The sequence below is a fragment of the Astatotilapia calliptera genome, chromosome 7 (genome assembly GCF_964374335.1).
Source record: "Astatotilapia calliptera chromosome 7, fAstCal68.1, whole genome shotgun sequence".
NCBI classification, from domain to species: Eukaryota; Metazoa; Chordata; class Actinopteri; order Cichliformes; family Cichlidae; genus Astatotilapia; species Astatotilapia calliptera.
In genome coordinates, this window is record NC_137428.1 from 66234934 (window position 1) to 66253902 (window position 18969).

An 18969-nucleotide genomic window follows, 5' to 3' on the forward strand; every position below is an offset into this window, starting at 1 on the left:
TCCGAGGCTGATCTTTGCACAAGAAACTGCATCTCTCATTGTCAAGTATGCAAAAGCACTAAAATATCCGTCTCCTTCCATTTGTCCTAGTGAGGAGGCTGATTTGTGACGAGGCTACAAGGGAGCAGCCTATTTGTCCAAATTCCTCCATAAAGCCTTAATAATCCTGCTGTTGTTTCTCTATGTGATGACATTTCTAATTCTTGTCAGGGAAGAATGCAGCGTGACAAACTGTGTTAAGAGTGTGTGAAGACACAGCAGGCAGGCAGGACGCTGGGGCACATAGAGGGACATGAGTCGTGCAATCACAGGAGGGATGGCTCGCGATCGACAAAGGCTTCACCTTTCCCATCGGATGCTCTAGAGGACAACCATGCGTGTTTAGGGATGTGTGAATATTCCTGCATGATTATGTGATTGCTGTCATGCATGTGTGATGTTAATTGTTGCAGAAAGGCTCAGGGGGGTCAGTCTTTGTATTGGATTAAGGCCTGACCACATCTGGGTGACAATCTGGATCAGCCGCTGTCAGTCTGTTCCATCCACTCTCTAATTAACCATAAGCCCGCTGCACTCTCGGGACCCTACTGAAACACACATGCACCACAGAGTAGCACTCTCCACAGAAAGATGGCGAGGGATGCAGTGGAGCAGACAGATCGAAGGAGTGCTGTAAGCCAGGGGAAGATTATCCAGGAGGACTCTCCTTGTGTTAAATTTTAGAGAGAGATGGGGAGCTGCTCTCTTCTATAGAACGTGCGTGAGGTTTAGTTACTGCTCTGTGCAGCCCTGTAGCTCGTGGTGAGGCAGTGCAGCCTTGGGCACCGAGAATTCATGTCACACACAGCAAAATTTGATTAGGCAGGAGATGGTATTACTGCCTGACCTGGTAGGAGGAAGGAAGAGGGTAGTCAAACAAGGGACGGCGATAGAGAGAGGGAGGGGTGAAGGATTGAAAAGAGGTCTGGGCGGAGGTAGAGAAAGGGAGCTCATGTACTGTAGCGTACATGCCCCGCACAAGCCCGGGTGGGGGTAAGGCAGAGGGGGATTTTTCAGTCTGCCTTGCAAATTTCTCCCCATGCTCTCTTTCACTTGCCCCAGAAATAAGAACCCAGTCAAGCAGAGCAACGTGTATGATTGAAACTGCGTACGTGCGTGTGTGTTCGCCTCTGTGTTTGTGTGTGGCAGGTAGACATATGTCATTACGACGGGTGCACGGCACCCCTGTGGCTCCTAGCTATATGTTCCCAGGAACCACATTTCAAATGGATTTTGGGCGTCTGTTGTTTTATCACATATCCAGTATGCACGGCTCCACTAGCCAGCCACATTGACTCTGCCCTCTCTTTCTCGCTCCCTATCTCTTAATCTCTGTCTTAGTTACCCTAAATCAACAGAATGGGACATATTGATGCAAAGCCTTACAGTTTCTTGCTCTAAACCGTATTGGACGGGAGCAACTGATGGAGAAACAAATGGCAATAACGCAGACAAGAGAAAACAGACAAAACCGCAAGTGAAAGAGGGAGACAGTCAGTCAAGCAAGCAGATGAGACTGTGTTTGCCTTGGCCGGCGGTTTACATAACTGTCTTGCTGTGTGTTTCAACTGAAAGGCTCCAGCGCAATATTATTATATGATATACGGTATATTTTCCGTTTTCGCCTGGGCTCTGGGCTGTCCTGTTGTGGCTTGCACTCTGCTGGATGAATTCTCGGACTTTTCTTCTGATTGCATGCCAGCGTCAGATGGAGCTGAGAAAGAGGTTTAATTCTAGCTGCCTGAATCTCCTGTACACTCCAATTTGCTGAAGTGATCAAGCTTGGGTTTAAGCATCTCGCAGCCATGAGCAGACACAATCTCATCTGCCTGACTCACCCCATGCACCCGTCTGCACAGTGTGTCTCGCTGCCCGTTATGCTGCTTTCCTGTCTGTTGTTGTGAATGTTTCACCCACGGTGACAAATGTGCCAGCTGTTTAAACTTGTTGACTGAGCGACTGCGGTTCGGTCTGTCTGCTTTTCTGCTCTCTGTTCGGTTTTGTCCGCTCATAGTAAGCTCACGCTTTTCCTCTGGGTTTGATAATGGTGACTAACAGAGTATGAGGACGCTCTAGCATCTTTCTGAAGGGTCAGCGGTGGCATTTTAATACTTTCCAAGAATCGTGTCTCACTCATTTTTAGGTTATTGTTCAGAGAATCAAACTAAATTTATATTTACATGGAAACTTGAGCTCGTGCCTCCAGGTTGGGTCAGTGTCAGGCCAGTGGCTACTAGACTGGCCTAATAATGTCGGACTGTCATTGCGCTACTCTAATAGGCACAGAGAGACTTGAGGCTCCCTTTTGGCATCCCCTGAATCTTCTCTCCAGGCTGTCTGTACAGACAGCACCACTGTATGACAGATACCCATCATTTACTGATGGCAAATTTTTCCCGGCACTCCTTCCTTTGACGAGACAGGCAGAGGGACAGAATATGTGTGCATATGTAGGTGTGTGGGTGGGTGCTGATCGAGAGGGCATCCATCTTCCATTGTTGTGCCCACCCCGCCCGATCCATCTTTCATTCCTTCATCTCTTTTCTGTCATTTATCCCCCTCCCCCTGTCTCCATCCTTGCTGAAGGAGGTCTGTCCCTTTGACCCCTGTATCAGGCAGTGAGGGGCGGAGTATAGAGGGTACTGCCGAGAGCCCCTGAGAGCACAATCATTGCAGGTGAATATGAGATGCATTACTGATAGGAGCAGCTGTGTGCTGGAGAATAATAATAACCACAGGAAAGAGGTAATTACCAACTGAGAACGATGAAGCAGCGCATAGATGTTGAACTGAACAACAGAGCTGCGCTGTAGTTGCAGTCATTGTGTTTTGTTTTTGCACATGTTGGGCTTTCTAATAAAAAGCGAGACAAGAAGGAGCAAGGGCAGGTGAGAAATGGGACTGTACCGCCTTTCCTAATAGGAGGAGTCGCCATAGCAGCAAATGTATTACGAGGACACTAAAATATGTTTGCTGTTCTGTTATTTAACACTAGATCTGATATGTTATCTAATACTGCTGTGAATACAATGATTTGATAACAAGCCTGTATGTAATGACAAAGGTTCATGCAACGTGACAGAATGCGGCATATCCTGTGTGCTAATATTGACTGTGCCATGCTGCGACAATGTGCCATGTGTGCCACAGTGACAGGGGTGGCTCTCTGCCCACTGAATATTTCACTATATAAAATGCCTCAAACAGGAGGGAGGAGCTGTATGTGAAACGGTGAGACTTGGTAAAGGATAAATGTATAATGTGTAAATGCTATGCTAACTCTTTGTTAGAGTTTCGAGGCTGCTGAGCTGAACCGTGCTCCAGATTGTGTTGAATCAGCACACGCCCAGCTATCACGCATAGTTTATATTGGCCCGCTTTGATGCATTTGGAGCTCTGTAATCACAATTTCTGTAGAAGCTGAGTTGTTGTTAATATGTTTCTGAACATTTGCCTTTTTCTTTCTGCATTATCGTCACAGTGCCATGCTTTTGAGCGACTGCTTCTTTTGATGTCGATCCCTCGCTTTGCATGAAACATCCTCTCTCTGACTTTCCTTCCATACGCGTTTGTTTGCCTTGTTGCAGTGCATTGCTGGACTCACAGGAAATGCTAATATTTTAACACCTAAAACAGTGACAGCCTTGTCAGCGCTTTTGCTGTGCCTTTTTCTGGGAGTAGGGGAAAGAAAAAAGAGCGAGAAAGAGCCCTGTTTTCAAGACCTTGAACACCAGGAATGTCGCCCCTGCTTAGAGAGCAAGACAACATCTCTCAAGGACTCTGTAAAAAAAGTTTGCCTTGTCCAGATATCCCCCTCCCGTTTCTGCCTCTCAACCACCTGGAACGCGCAAGCTCTAAATTTAAATGCGATCTGCAGTCCCTGCCTGCATAAAAGCAAATTTACACAATCTTTGCATCTCACGATTGGCTTGTGCACTGTACAGCAATTCCTAATGTAATGGGAGCAGGCGGTTTGTGAGGTGTAGTGTACTGTATATGTGTGTGTGTGTGTGTGTGTGTGTGTGTGAGTTGGAGCCACAGGTGCACGGCAGGGGGTGTAACTCCGCACATTGATTTCACAGCCAGCGACCACCATGCAATATATCTGGGAAAGTGTTTCTCTATGGTGCACCTTCAAAGAGGCTGTGGAGGAACCTTTGAGGGCATGAATATGTAGATGAATACCCAGGGGAAGGAAGGGAGTCATTCACAGCACCAACCCGAGCCTTTTACATTAAGCAAGGGCAAAGCGTGGGATGAGGGGAAAGGAAGAGAGGGGAGGAAAGGGGAAGAATTGAAGGGGATAAAGTGGAGAAAAGTCAATGGCAGGCTTTTTTCTCATGAAGTGCTTTTTCCTGTTTGCACTGGGCAGCTATCTCCGTCCCCTACCATCACTTTTTCATAACTGTGCTTTCAACCAGCATACGATTATACTGGCTATGTTTGCTACTGTACTTTTTTACTTTGATGATGCCTTCTGCTCTTTACCTATTACCGCCGGGCTATTCAAGAGAATGTGGTTACATAAGAGCCGATGACGAAGTCTTTGAGATGTAAAGGAAAAGATCAAACCCATTACCAAAGACTGGCTGACTTGTGTGTTTGTGTGTGTCTGTGTGTGTTCTACATTTGTGCCTATGTAAATGCTGTCTGGTTCCGGGGATCCATCAGTCTCCCTTGTGGAGCCAAGCTAAGGGAAGGTCAGCCTGATGGATACATCCTGACATCCACACACCCTGTGATGTCAACTGTGTGCGTGTATCTGTGTGAGCGCATCCATGTGTGTGTGTGTGTGTGTGTGTGTGCGTGTGTGTGGGCTGGCAGGCCAGCCAAGCGCAGGCACTGTTCAGCAGAGCAGAGGGCGGACAGGCGAGTGGGGAGGGGAGCACTTCCCTGGCCTCGGCGCCCTAGTTTGAGGGTTTTAATGCAGTGTCTGTGTCTATGCGTGTTTGTTTCGGGGCTGAGGGGGGCAGGGTGCTACTGGCAGTGGCGTGGTAGGGATGGTAAGTAAGGGGGGTGTGAGGTGAGGTGTAGGGATTGGGTGGGTTGGCACAGGACTGGGTGAAAGGGCTGAGGTGAAGGAGGTGGGCTGGGGTGGCAGAAGAAAGGCGCCATTCATGAGTCGTGCCATCTCTGGCTCCTAACGGGGCTGAGGCTCATCAATGACCAGGCCAGCTGGGAGGATGTCAGTATGCACACACTCTCTCTCTCTCTCCCACCCTCCTTCTTTCTTTTGTCAAGGCCCAGTGCTGTCAGAGACTCTAGCCAGAACACTGAGGCCTCTCATGCACTTGGGTCCCCATTCAAATCCACCGAGAGCCTCTAGCTAACCGGTGTTTTGTACACGTCTACACTGTATTTGACATGTATGGCCTGGTGCACTCTGGTGGAAGAAGCTCACCGGCATCCCCAAAGAGGCACTGCATGTTGTAGCCTGACCAGCTGGAGATGAGCTGGGTGAGGTGGAGCTTAAGGTCGAAAAAACTGCTAACGCCAACTGAGTGTAGCAGGCTTTAGAAGGTGTGTCCAAACCACAACTGAGGTGTTTGGATGCATAAAGAATGTACAGTAGTTTTAGTCACACTACAGATGGCAAAGTGGAATTTCTTTGGCTTCATCATCAGGTTTACATTTTGTTCCAATGATATAACCTGTATAGATGACAGGAGACGGGAGAGTTAATGAGTTTTCATCTGATATTTACGACCAAATACCAGGAAAACTGCAGTTCTTATTAGTCTCAGCTGCTGGCTTTGTGTGTGTTTTGTGCTTATCAGCAAAAGTCAGCATGCTAATGTAGTTGGCCAAGATGACGCACATGATACATTAAACCAAGTAAAAAAACAGCATCTTAGTATACTGTCAGTAACAGCACTTTACTCTGAAATCTGATAACTCGGCTCGCAGTTTATAGTATGTCTGAGTTTTTATCTCACAAGGGAACAATGACACACAAAACAGTAGATCTAAAAAGCATTACAGCTATATATATATATATATATATATATATATATATATATATATATATATATATATTTTTTTTTTTTTTTTTTTTTTAAGGACTGTAATTAAGTCTTGAAACTTTTCAATATTTTGATAACCAACGATTCAGAAACCAAGACTGCGACCACAAACCACCTGGCTGCTCGTGCCCTGTTTTACCTACAGCAGAGATGAAGAAGCCATCCTGTTTAGCATGAAAAACTGAAATGATCCTGTACGCATGAATTGTCATATCTTGTGTACTTAAGAAAGGGGGACAGGAAAGAAGCGAGGCTTGCGAGCTGTGCATATGTGTGTGCTGTTTATCACTGCCAGGGAAAGGCCTGCATCAGCAGCAGCTGTGGGGCGCTTTGCATGCAATGGCAAGACATGCATTGGAAGGGGGAGATTTGCATTTGTGGTTTCATATCATGAGCAACAATGTTACTCCCTCTCACTCTTCCTTCCTCCCCTGCGCTGTCTTTCTTTGTTTCTCTGCGTTTCGCTGATCTGGAGGAGCTTTCTGTGAGAAGCACAGGGGCACTGAGAACAGCATAAGTAGAGCAGTGGAGCAAAGCTGAGAAGGTTCAAGCTGAAATGGATCCAATTCTTTCAGTCAGACACAGAAATAAATAAAAAAAGCTTCACGTGTATACAAGAAAGCAATCACTTGTTGAAGCTAATATTGCATTAAAATCAGCGACAGACACCCTATTGAGCCAAAATCACTAAAAGTTGTAAAAGAAAACAAAGGGTGAAGCTGAAGGTCCTGTGGTCTGCATCTGTCCAGTAGAGTCGCAGTGATTTAGGGGACCATCAGATGAAAGGCTTTCCTGTGTCTTTCATCTTCACGTGCATTTTGAAGGGTAGAATTTCCTCAAAAGCAGCCTTTATTGTGTGAGTAACCTCCCCTCTTTTTGAAGCTTGTAGTGGCTCATATTTCCGGTCGCTCAGATTTAAATGACTTTTATTTTTTCTTGTGGAAAAATCATATTCATGCAAATCAGGTGCTATATGTTTGGGGGTTTTGTGTAGGAATATGTGAATCCTATTTAGATGACAAATGCACCACAGAACTGCCTGTTTGTTGGTTTCATTATGCTGTGAAAAAAAATGCACAGGTAATATTAATGTCACAGCGCTGCCTGCTTCTATTATCGACATCTGCGCTGACAGCATGATAAGCTAAGAGCTGATGATGCTGGGATGTAAACAGAGTGGAATTCTTGACAAACATCTGTTTTTTGTTCCGTGTTTGTCAAACAGTTTTGCGATGATATAGTTTTAAGGTCATTTGATGTGAAAACTCAAAACTGCCCCATACTTGAAACTTTGCTGTAAAGTAGGAGGCACTTTTGATTTCCTTGCAGAGTTTGTACAAGCTTTTGTTTTTGCTGGGGCCAAAGGGGATGCAGAAAGGTCAGTTCTAACACTTTTTGGGGTATCCTTGCCACCCTCTCCAGCGGTGTATGCTTTTTAGGGCTGCCACGATTTGTCGACTAGTCACGATTACGTCGACTATCAAAATCGTCGACGACTGATTTAATAGTCGAGGTGTCGTTTGAAGCTTTGTAAGATCGCAAAAGACACAGGAATAATAGCAGGATTTAAGAGTGTAATAACGGACTGAAACAGAAGATGGCAGCACAGCATGTACAAGGATGCCAGCTGCCGTTAAACCCCGAAGAAGAAGAAGCAGCTGTGTCCCAGAATTCATAGCGCGGCCCAGCTTAGTTTCCAACAATGGCGGTAGCTAGTTAGTTTTAATATTACTCTTATTATTCTTTCTGGGTCACAAAATAAACGTTTAACATATTTTCAGGCGAGAATGTAGCTGTGTAAACCTCAAATATCTGCTCAGTTTATCAAGACACCACATATTTTCAAAAGCGCTCCGACGTTTTCGGAGACGTCTGTTACCCACTAGCTCGATAGCTAGCCGGGGGCTAGGTCACTAGCGCCGTGAGAACACCGGACTCCCGGCAAATTGTTTTCAAACCCACCGCCATCTTTCGCGACTCAGGTTAAATATATATGAGTCACTTAGATAAATTAAAAATGTTATTGTTTGGCTTTTTTTTAGTATTTTATTTGTTCCTGAGTAAATCGGTTTGGCTGAGATTAAAGTTATAGTTTTTACACAGCTGAATAAACGTCAAGCAGACAGCTGATTATCAGAAGTGTGAGATGCTGGAGAATATACTCCGGTGTCCTGTTATATTTTAGATAGCAAGGAGTTTATTAAACTTTACCGAAACAATCTGCAAATTTCATTAAAATTGAATAAACTATCATCTTGTCTTTATTTTTAGTTAGCACCTTAAAAGCTTAAAGCTGTAAGCTAATGATAGTTATATAAGAGCAGATGCTGCTGGTGCAATAAGCTGTAGTTTTACGTCCAGTGGATGATGATCTGATTAGTCGACTAATCGCATAAATAATCGGTGACTAGTCGACTATCAAAATAATCGTTTGTGGCAGCCCTAATGCTTTTACATATATGTCAGCAGTTGTTAGTCCCCCTCCCCTTGTCTTCAGTGAAACTCCAGTCGTGCTGACCCTGGTCCACGTGTCCATCTCTTCACTTTTAAGTAGTCCTTGCTGTTCCTTCTGATATAACCTCCTAACAGACTCCTTTACGCCTCTCTGGCAGCCTTTTTGACAGATCTCTCAGCTGTGCGCAGTTGTCTTTGTATTGGTGTGTAATGCTGCCCTAAGATACTGTTACTAGAGTGTTGTCTTGGTGTCTGTTCCACTGCTGCCCTTAAGACCCCAATAACCACTGTCTGTGACAGGAGTTCTTCACTGAGCAAAGCGCCGCCTCCCCTTTTGCTTCATTTTTGCCTGTGCCTCTGTGGAACTCTGTCTTCCTCTTGCTCCTATTTGCTGCAGTATCTCATTGTCTGTCCCTGTGGTGCCTTCTGCCTCTATACATTAGCCGTATCTGAGTGTACAATGAATCGCCTGTGCCCTCTTTTCATTTCACCCCTCATCAGCGAGCAATGAATAGGGAGCAGGGGGGCTACAGTTGGAAATTTGCTTTTAAGTATGCGAGGTATGCTCATTCATTCTCTTCCAAACCCCCTGGCTGCCCTCAGACCACTCGCCCATTGGCCCCCTACCGTTCTATGAAGTCCTATAACGTACCCCGTGCTGTTTTCCGCATTCTCTGTTTCCCTGGTTTGTTCACTTCCAGCGGGCCCAAGGCCAGACCCCCTCATTTTACTCTCCGTGACCAAAAATCTCTGAGGGTAGGCTAGTTACCATGGTCACAGCAATCATCAGTATGGATTTGAAACTTTCCAGGATCCGCCTCGAGCTCCTGTGAACTGTGTGTGTGAGCTGTTAATGTGCTGTTAATGAATGAATTTAAATTTTCCTATTTCAGCTTAAATTTGTTATTCGGAGCTAAGTGGTTACATCTTACCAATAGATAACATGTTAGACCAGAGACACTCCCCACCACCCCATCCCCCAACCTGCATGGTGATGACAGCCAGAGAACCTCTTGAAAGTGCTTTGGATTGTTAGCGAGCAGAAACAGTGTGTTCTTGGTTATTTTAAGCCCCATCAGAGACGTGAGCTCACAAGAAGTGTATTAGTCTTTCTGACAGGACATAAAATGTGTTGAATGAAATTTGGGAATTGTTTGGGACTGCAGTGGTGCTCAAATACCTAAAACAATATTTCTTCCTTTTTATCAAATCATAGCATTTATCTCCTTTAGAATTCCTACTTTTTTCTCTGTGTTTTCCTACAAACAGGAAAAGCCTCTTTGGAAATTAATTACTGGCATTTTTAACTGTACTGTAACTTAATTGAATAATTCCTTGGTCTGGTTACTATTTATATTGGTTTTATTGTTCATGTCCGTCCATCCATCTGTTTTTCATCTAATTGCTCATGCTATAGTTGCCTAATTCTCACTTTGGATTGTGAAACTTCAACTAAAATACTACTCTACTGCTCCTCAGTGTCTGAGTAGCAGAGATGGGGTTCAGTGAGTGGCGCTCGTGCACGGTTATCAATCAGTTTTGTGTCTGCAAGGTGCTACTTTGGAGGAGCTTAAACAAGAGATATGAAAAAAGGGACACCCTGCTGACTTTAGAAAAATAAATCTCAAGGCTGTGCTGAGAGATCAATGTTAAGACAACAAAAGAGCCTGCAGACATTGAATTCAACGTCTTGGTGTGGAACTGTAGGTTTCGGTTTTGGAAATCGACCTTCAAGTTGTTACCTCATGTTCCCTCCAACATATGCAATGTTGAGTATTTAATCGTTAACCTGTGTATATTAGAGTCTGCTGCTCTCAGATGAAATGTGAAGAGAAAGATCCTCACAAGCTTCTTCTTTTACACATGATTTTAAAATTTGGTTTAAGCGAAGTCACAACCTAACCTCTGACTGGGCGATATGTTTTCTCTGTCCACAGAGCTCCAGAGATCATCTTGGGTCTGCCTTTCTGTGAGGCCATAGACATGTGGTCCCTGGGCTGTGTGATAGCTGAGCTCTTCCTGGGATGGCCCCTCTACCCCGGAGCCTCAGAGTACGATCAGGTAACGTATGATTTGAACTTATGAACCGCTGATGATTGTGCATTGAGTGCTTATACACCCATAGATTAATATGCTGTTATTTCTGCATGTGCATGAATGAGAATTGTGCGTGTCTGTGCTCTCTCTTCATGAATGTGGACTGAATGTGCTTGGGAAGGTGGGACGCGTCTCCCTGAAATCCCCCTGACAGCGCTTGATGATTCTTGCGCAGCCTCCCTGTTTATCTGAACAGATGCCACAGAGCCACTTGTCCAATTAGTGCAGCCCCTGTGCTCCAAAGCAAGACATTGTCGCGTTCCTCTCTCGCTATCGCTCAGATGAGGCACAGTGGGGACACCTTGAACAAGTTGTGCTCCATCTCCATCTCCAACAAGCTCTTCTGATTTCTCACAAAACCAAAAACTTACCCCGCCTCATTTACAAGTCTCAAATCAGTCTTAGCCTCTTAAGCTGAGGTCATGTTTGGCTGCCATGTATACTTCTATTGGAGTAGTTAAAGTCAGCCTCCATTTTCAAACTGCCGAAAAAACATCTGTCCTTATGTGAAACTGTAAAATGTGCTTTTTTTTGTCCTCCTCTGTTTTGCAGATCAGGTACATCTCACAGACACAAGGTCTGCCTGCAGAGTACCTGTTGAGTGCAGGGACAAAGACCACAAGGTTCTTCAATAGAGATCCGGACTCCACCTACCCTCTCTGGAGACTAAAGGTACATTTGCACACACACGTACAAGCCGTAGTTATTATTCCAGAAACTCTGGTTACACCACGAGCCCTGTAGTTAGCTATAAACACAGTGAGAGGGTAATAAGAGCAAAATAGATCTGCGTGAGAGGATTTGGCAAATAAAAAGCCAGTCTGATGAATGTAGCTTGGAGGGTTTCTGCTCTAAACAGCTCCCATTGTCCTTTAATGTAGGCCAATCAATAAAGAGCTCCACTCTTTACTTTTTTTTACCCTCATTAACTTAATTTAAACTATGTGCCACACACATAGAGTTCTTTACTGTACTGACCTGCAAATGCTGACACATCTTTGCAGGGTTTGTTGATATTTTTACGCTGCCTGTTCTTGTACCTCAGATTAATATTTTTCAGCTGAATGCATTTGTTATTATTTAAAAAAAAGGGTCCCGGTGGCTTACAGCAGCGATTCACAACAACTGTTCGCTAGGACTGGCCATTTAATGAACATACATAGTGAGTTAGTGTGCATGTTGCCAGGTCAGACTGCTGCCAGGTAGAAGTTTTTCCAAGTTTCTGCTGCATGTGGGAATGTAAGAAGTCTTCTCGGAAAAGCTGTTATGATCTATGGGCGTACAAAGCTTGTTAAAAAAAACAAACCATCATTGTCAGTTTAAAGAAGTGTGTTTTAAGTTCATAACAATAAGAGCTGACAGGAGCATTGTAGGGAAGATACAAACATGGAGTAGAAACTCGCACTCGACATGACATCACAACTTTAGCTCCTCGTGATTTTCTGGTGTCTTTGGCATGTGGAAAAATCAAACGTCAAGGCTTCTTTTTTCTCCGCCATGAGGAGCGACTGCACATCTTTAATTTGATCATGGCGTGTTTTTCCATGTAGCAGCAGCTGCTCTGCTTAGCTGACTGTGATTTTTTTTAAAAATGTGTGTTTAGTGTCGAGGTTTCTAACCTTTTAAACAAAAAGAGCACACGTTCTTTGCTTTCTGCACATTTTCATGAAGTCAGGTGTTTGTATGTACACGTCGGTACACATGCACACCAGTGGAATATACACCGTCTCTGTGTTTGTGTCATATATTGTATACACACTCAGCGCCATCTTATTTCTCGGCTGTTAGATAAGTATTTGTGTGCTACCCCAGGGTTACTCAGAGGGTAAGCCGAGCCCTGCCACACATCAACAACAAGAGACTATAATGAGCCAAATGTAAATAGTGTGTTTCCAGAGGGGAAGTGTGATGGGATTTGAGAAGAACATCTGCTTCTTGTCTCCTGCAGACTCCAGAGGACCATGAGGGTGAAACAGGGATCAAATCCAAGGAGGCTCGCAAGTACATCTTCAATTGTTTGGATGATATGGCGCAGGTATGCTGTCTCAGTATCACAAAGCGCGACGTCTTCCTTCCCACAAATCACGCAGTAGATGTACTATTTGCTTTTGCTTTGTCTTTTGCTACAATCGTATCCACCTGTCTCGTGTTTGAGGCTTCTTTGATGGGGGTGCTCAGGTCCCGGGCCAGTTTGATCCATCACATCCTGAGAATTATCTATCAAATATTTGAAATCCCTTAAAATATTTATCTGGCCAAGGTCTGATCTCCAGCTGCAGTGTAGCTCCGCTTCTATATAGAATTTGACTGAGTGAAATGAAAGCAGCTGCTCAATGAACCCCATCCCAAACTCTGCCTCTGCTCTTCATTTTGTGTAACCACTATTTAATAACTTACAGACAGACATTTGAACTGAACATGTGGCGTGGCTGGTTAGCAGGCTCAATGTGTACAGTTTGCTTTCTTATTTAAGCTGCAGTGAGTGTAGCGTTGTGGCTGTGTTTCCACTTTGTGCATCTGCTGTACACGTAAGCATGTAGAGGGCGAGGGACTAAGATAAACCAACTAAGATACATGCACACGTTATTCCTGGACCTCCGACTAGTTTTTCAGCCTGGCTCAGTGGGTCCCACGCCATGTTGTTTCTGCATGAATCTTGTCTTCCCGTGCAGCTCTGCGTGTTACCTGTGGGAATTTGTTTATTTAGGAGATTACATAACCTCGGGAAGTGTTTAAACTAGGTGTGATATGTATAAAGAAAAACACTGCAAATTGAGACAGCTATATATAATGCCTCTCTGTAACTGAGCATGAATTTGTCTCTCCGTGGTGGAAAAGTTCACATGTAGCCATGACATTTTGATAGGACATGCCTGACAGTGGCTGATAGCGAGCGTTGTTGTGTTCACCCTCACTTGGCTAAATACTGGTTCTGCTGGCAGATATGGCAGTGGTGATAAAAATTACAGTGATTTTCCCAGGCCTTTCAAATCTCTCATAGTACTCTGTCGTCATCATGCGCCTTGATTATATCTCTGATAATGACTAGCTGAGAGTTATGAGTATTTTTTCATTTATTTATTTGCTTTTGAATTATGGTCATTCCCAACCAGCAGCCCTTTGGAATCTGCCCATATGGATACGCAACACATGTATCTGCTTAACTGATGGAGACAATTATGGTTGTCCACTAGTGCCCAGGGCCGCTGTCAGGCCTGTCTGGAATAACGTGCTGTCGGCTGGGGCATGATAGTATCGCTTCCTGAGAGTTTACAGTTGCCCCATACACACAAACACACGTGCAACACAGAGTTTAATGAAACCAACCTGCACTGGTATGATATCCCCTGGGTCATCTCTGTCTTCTGCGCTTCAAGCTCTGTGTCCTGTCGTCTACAACATAAACACAGCGATACAGCAGAGCTGCGCGGCTTAATGTGGGAGAAAACTGCCTATTTTGCCACCTCTCACTGTCCTGACCATATAAACAACTCAGCATTGTGGACATCTGCCTCTGCGTGTATAATGGATGATATAGCTGAAGGCCTCGCAAGACAGAGGGGCTGGGTGCCAAAAAGAGATAATGAACCTCCTTTCAGTCGTGGGAAATGTGCGGAGGGTTTAGTCACAAGTATATCTAATTTGAGTAAATCAGACACCAACTTACAACAGATGCAGGACCCCACAAGGGGGCTGATGTAGATGGAAGGAAGGCCAAAAGTACTTGTAAATGGATTCATTTTGATCTGCAGTCCTTCAGTATCTCTACTGGTGCAAGTCAAGCTGCACAGAAGGAAGAGGAACGTGGTCTTCATCTAATCTTTATTATATTTTAATACATATCCTTTCCTCAACCACTCAACCTAGTAGTTAAAGATGAAACTACACATTATGGCTGTGTAGATGGCAGGCCCGCATACAGCAGGATGCCTTGCTCCACATTTCCTGAGGCAGTGGTTGACATCTGCCATCCCTGCCCTCACTCCGGAGTCATGTCAGAGCTTCCACGGCACAGATGTGTTTCCATTAACAACCACTGACGTGCAATGCCGACCACGTTAGATGAAGCCCCGCCTTTTTTTTCATTCTTTTTATAAGTTTTCATTTTCATTGTTATGGAAAGTCAACAAATTATACCGGTATCTTTTCTATCTAATAAATTCACATATCTTAATTCACCGGGTGGTGAAAAAAAATGCTTCTTCTTATCCAGTTTGATTATTGTGCCACCAAACTATATACATTTCCCCAAAGTCATCTATTCCACGAGCGGAGGACGGCGTGATTATTTCTCACCTCATTCTGCAGATTACTCCTTTATCACAGTCAGTGGAGATGGCAAGCAGAGAGGACTGGTTACAGAACCTGAATAAGCTGCATAGAGAAAAAGAATTGAATCAGATTAGCGGTGTTGACTGGCAGCACATCTGATAGCCCTTAGAGCAGGCCTACAGATAAACGTTGCATCTTTATGAAAAACAGGCCGACTACCACTGCACGGGCAGTCACAGCAAACAGGGCTTGCCTGTCTTTGTCCTCCTTCTTTGCCTAAGATCAGACTTGCTATATATCACGACCTTGCTTTGCTCTCCGTTTATTCCTCACCTTACGTGACAACCCAGAAGTAGAGCTAAACATCAGCACTGGTTCACCGCTTCAAAAAAATCGAATTCTGCTGACCATGTAGCTTTTCATTAAAGCGGGAATCCGCTGCTTTGCCCAGTATTTATCCACAACCTAAGCCGCAATGTTTATTAGAGATGAAGCAACATGATGTTCCGAGGCAGATTCTCAGACTCCCCTCAGACCGTATTTAGGTTAAGTTGTCCCACGTCAGCTTTTTCAGATCTATTCGCAAAACGGTGTCCTGTGTGAAAGGCCTCTTTACTGGTTACCCATCGCCAGTGTTTATTTGGTCCGTGTTTTTTTGTTTGTTTTCACATCTCAGGAATAGATAAAAATCTCAGAGAAGGCGCCAGCCTGGGGATATTTCAAGTCCTGCTATGAATACCAGTACAAATGTTTATAATGCCGCTAAGGTGCAAGGTTATCACTAAACTCCACGACACACAAACTGACACCCAAACGTATGAGGCCTTGTGGGTATTAATAGGTTCCCCTATGGGAATAAGCTGTGGGAGAGATTTTTCTGTCATCTGCAAGCACGTTAGATCCTTGAAAATGGAGAAGTGTTTGAAATGCTAAATGTCTGCTCGGTTTGCTTTGTGCCTCCAGGTAAACATGACGTCAGATCTGGAGGGGAGCGACATGCTGGCAGAGAAGGCCGACAGGAGGGAGTTCATCGACTTGTTAACCAAGATGCTGACCATCGATGCAGACAAGAGGATCACCCCGGTCGAAACACTCAACCACCCTTTTGTCACTATGTCTCATCTCCTTGATTTCCCGCACAGCACACAGTACGAGCCCAACAAGCCCTGTTGTTGTTGTTGTTTATAGAATTATCATTTTGAACATCTGCCACTGTCATCAGACACAGTGCTCATGCCTCGTCTGTCTCCCTCACTCTCTCTGTCCGCGCAGTGTGAAGTCGTGCTTCCAAAATATGGAGATCTGTAAGCGTCGCGTCAACATGTACGACACAGTCAACCAGAGCAAGACACCCTTTATCACCCATGTGGCCCCCAGCACCTCCACCAACCTCACTATGACCTTCAACAACCAGCTGAACACTGTGCACAGCCAGGTAAGAGTGAGCCAAAAGAAAACCACTGTCACTCTCCTACTATGTAGATACAAATCAGTAAATAACCGAAGCTGTAGTTTATTGTATTTGCGTGATAGGTCCCAGTACGGAACCTTCAAAATAAAAGCATAGAACATAGAATGGAGCATGCAGAGTAAGTGCCCCAATCAATAATTAATGCAGAGCCAAAAATATCAAACGGTCACTATCAAACAGGGCTGTTGAGCTGAATATTGACATCTTAGAAACGCAGCTGTTTGCGCCTTTGTTCTATTTTTTTATGTCTGTTCTTCCTGTTTTTCTGTACTTATCCATGTTTGCTGCTTTGGTGCATGCATATCTGTTTGCCTGCATTTTGTCTGTGCCCCAGGTCCTGTGGGATTGTCATAAAGTGCTGATTACACACATGACAAGCCACACTTCCTGCTTGCCTTGCATTCTGGGGCTTTCAGGCCTTAAGAATCCCTTTACCAGGCTTCCTCTCTCTTTCCCCTCTCACTCCTGTCCTCCTCTGTCTCCTCTTCTTTCCTTCCATTTCCCCGGGTTGAGCCTGTGGTGCTTTACCGCTTCGCTCGCGTATGGTCTGTGAATCGAAACTGCTGACTTCTGGCTTCTGCCGGAATCACCAAGCGTCTGGTTGCAAGGTTTTCCAGATTGTGCTTAGTTACAACTCTTGCTCCCCCCCCAACCCTCTCTTTAGTAAACAGAGTTCTTTATCACCAACCATATCGAGCCAGCTCACACTGAGTGGAATGCGACAAAAACCCAATCTTGCTGTGATTTAAATGAATTAACATTCCCTCAGCTTGTCTTTTCTGCGCCTGGCTCTGAGGGCGTATGGACATAGTTAAGTTAGTGATTTATTCAGCTTGATTCAGTTGCAAGACTAGAATGCATCTGGGCTGTATTTTGCTTGTTTATGATGAATGCCACAGTGCCATATTGATTCTGTTCTCTCTCCTGGTGTTCATCAAAGACGCTAAAGAGAGCAAATGAAAACTGAAAGCACCGTCTTTGTATTTCCCTCCATCCCGACATACACCTAATGAAGGGCTAAAATTAGACGTGTCTTGTGGAGCATATACTGCTTACAAGCTGAGCAAATGGTGTCTCTTAAAAGCATTTGTTTGTATCCAGGATGTTCCCAGGCAGTCTTCGTAATCCACATGCCTTATTAATGGTCAAGACATGCTGGAGTTACCTAAGCTTACGTAATTATACAATGACTGTTGGCTGTTAAATATTGCTTCTGTCATGCATAATTGATTTGGAGGGTAGATAGTGAAGCCGTGATATGAAATGTCAAATTTGGTTGCAGCGTATTATATTGGCCTATTATTAGTCTGTATCATTTGCATTTAAACTGGCTTTATGTCTTTATGACTTAAACACTCACAATTTAAGCAAAGAGAGACGTTCATGCTGCCGTGTGGTTCACGCTTATGGCAAACTGGGACATGCAAAGCATCAAAAAATGAAGTGTACTGTCAGAGTGGATTTCCTGTCCAGCCTCGTCGGGGTCCGTGCGCTGATCATTCTCTGCTCTGGTGACATTTTGTTCATTGATGGTTGATTATTCTTGGAACTGATTGCACCTCTGCTCACATTCTTTCTTTCCCTCTAATTAATCAAATCAACAGTCTGAATATTTTAAGGCATGTTTAAATCATACACCCAATTTTCTCATTCTTTCATCTGTGGCTCCCTGTCTGTCTCCTTTTGAGCTGGTTGTTGTTTGCATTTTAATGTTTCAGTTATTTTGTTTCCATTGTTCCTTTTCATTTAGCCTTTCTATCCTTGGAGCTCATCCTTTCTTCCCTGTCACTCCCATTAGTACCTCCACTTTCATGATTTTTATTTTGGTCCAATCATTCCTTTAGGCCACCAACCTGGCTCCCTCCTCCACCAACAATGCCACCCTTTCCTTTTCAAGTCCTGATGTCTCCATACTAAACTACCAATCTACACTCTACCAGCCCTCCGCTGCCTCCATGGCAGCCGTGGCCCAGAGGAGCATGCCCCTGCAGCCTGGGGCTCCTCAGCTCTGCGCTGCCCGGCCTGACCCCTTCCAGCAGGCGCTCATAGTCTGCCCACCTGGATTCCAAGGTGAGGAGGTCTTGCAGTCCATAAATTGCATAAATTCAAAAAAATCCGATTTCTGGTCAGAGACAGTGTTTCACTGCACAAACAGTCTTCTTTTACTTGCTTGTCTTTTTGTTTTTCAGCACACAGGCAGTGTCAGTCATAGCATTCAAACTGTGATTCACTGATAACTAGAGGCAATTAATCATTTGCGCAAATTTAATAGAATTATTTTTATTCTTTTCCATAACTGCTGCTTTTTTTAGTTTTTCCTATATCAAACTGAACAGAACGCATACTTGTCAGGCACACTGTGAGCATGTATACCACATTTGATCTTTTGGAATTTATTTTGAAAATACTGTAGCAACATTATTTATAGGTGACAGATTTTCTTGTTTGTTGACATCCTCCATGCTTTTGCTTTATTTATGCACAGGGCTGCAGGCATCCCCTTCCAAGCACACCAGTTACTCCGTGCGGATGGAGAATGCTGTTCCCATAGTGACGCAGGCCCCTGGTGCCCAGCCTCTGCAGATTCAACCTGGCCTCCTTACACAGGTAGGC

The 18969-nt window shown here is 44.5% G+C and overlaps 1 protein-coding gene across 3 annotated transcripts in view; it reads left to right on the top strand.

Moving 5' to 3' along the window:
• The window catches only part of hipk2 (homeodomain interacting protein kinase 2), a 62116-nt gene that overhangs the window by 36055 nt on the left and 7092 nt on the right, over positions 1-18969 (top strand). For 2 of the 3 annotated variants that reach the window (XM_026176599.2, XM_080304917.1), the window contains exons 3-9: positions 10454-10577; positions 11166-11285; positions 12562-12648; positions 15849-16033; positions 16158-16320; positions 18201-18426; positions 18842-18963. In XM_026176599.2, coding sequence (XP_026032384.1) covers positions 10454-10577; positions 11166-11285; positions 12562-12648; positions 15849-16033; positions 16158-16320; positions 18201-18426; positions 18842-18963 — 1027 coding nt within the window. The remainder of the gene's footprint in view (positions 1-10453; positions 10578-11165; positions 11286-12561; positions 12649-15848; positions 16034-16157; positions 16321-18200; positions 18427-18841; positions 18964-18969) is intronic. The other variant, XM_026176600.2, reaches the window with a different exon arrangement.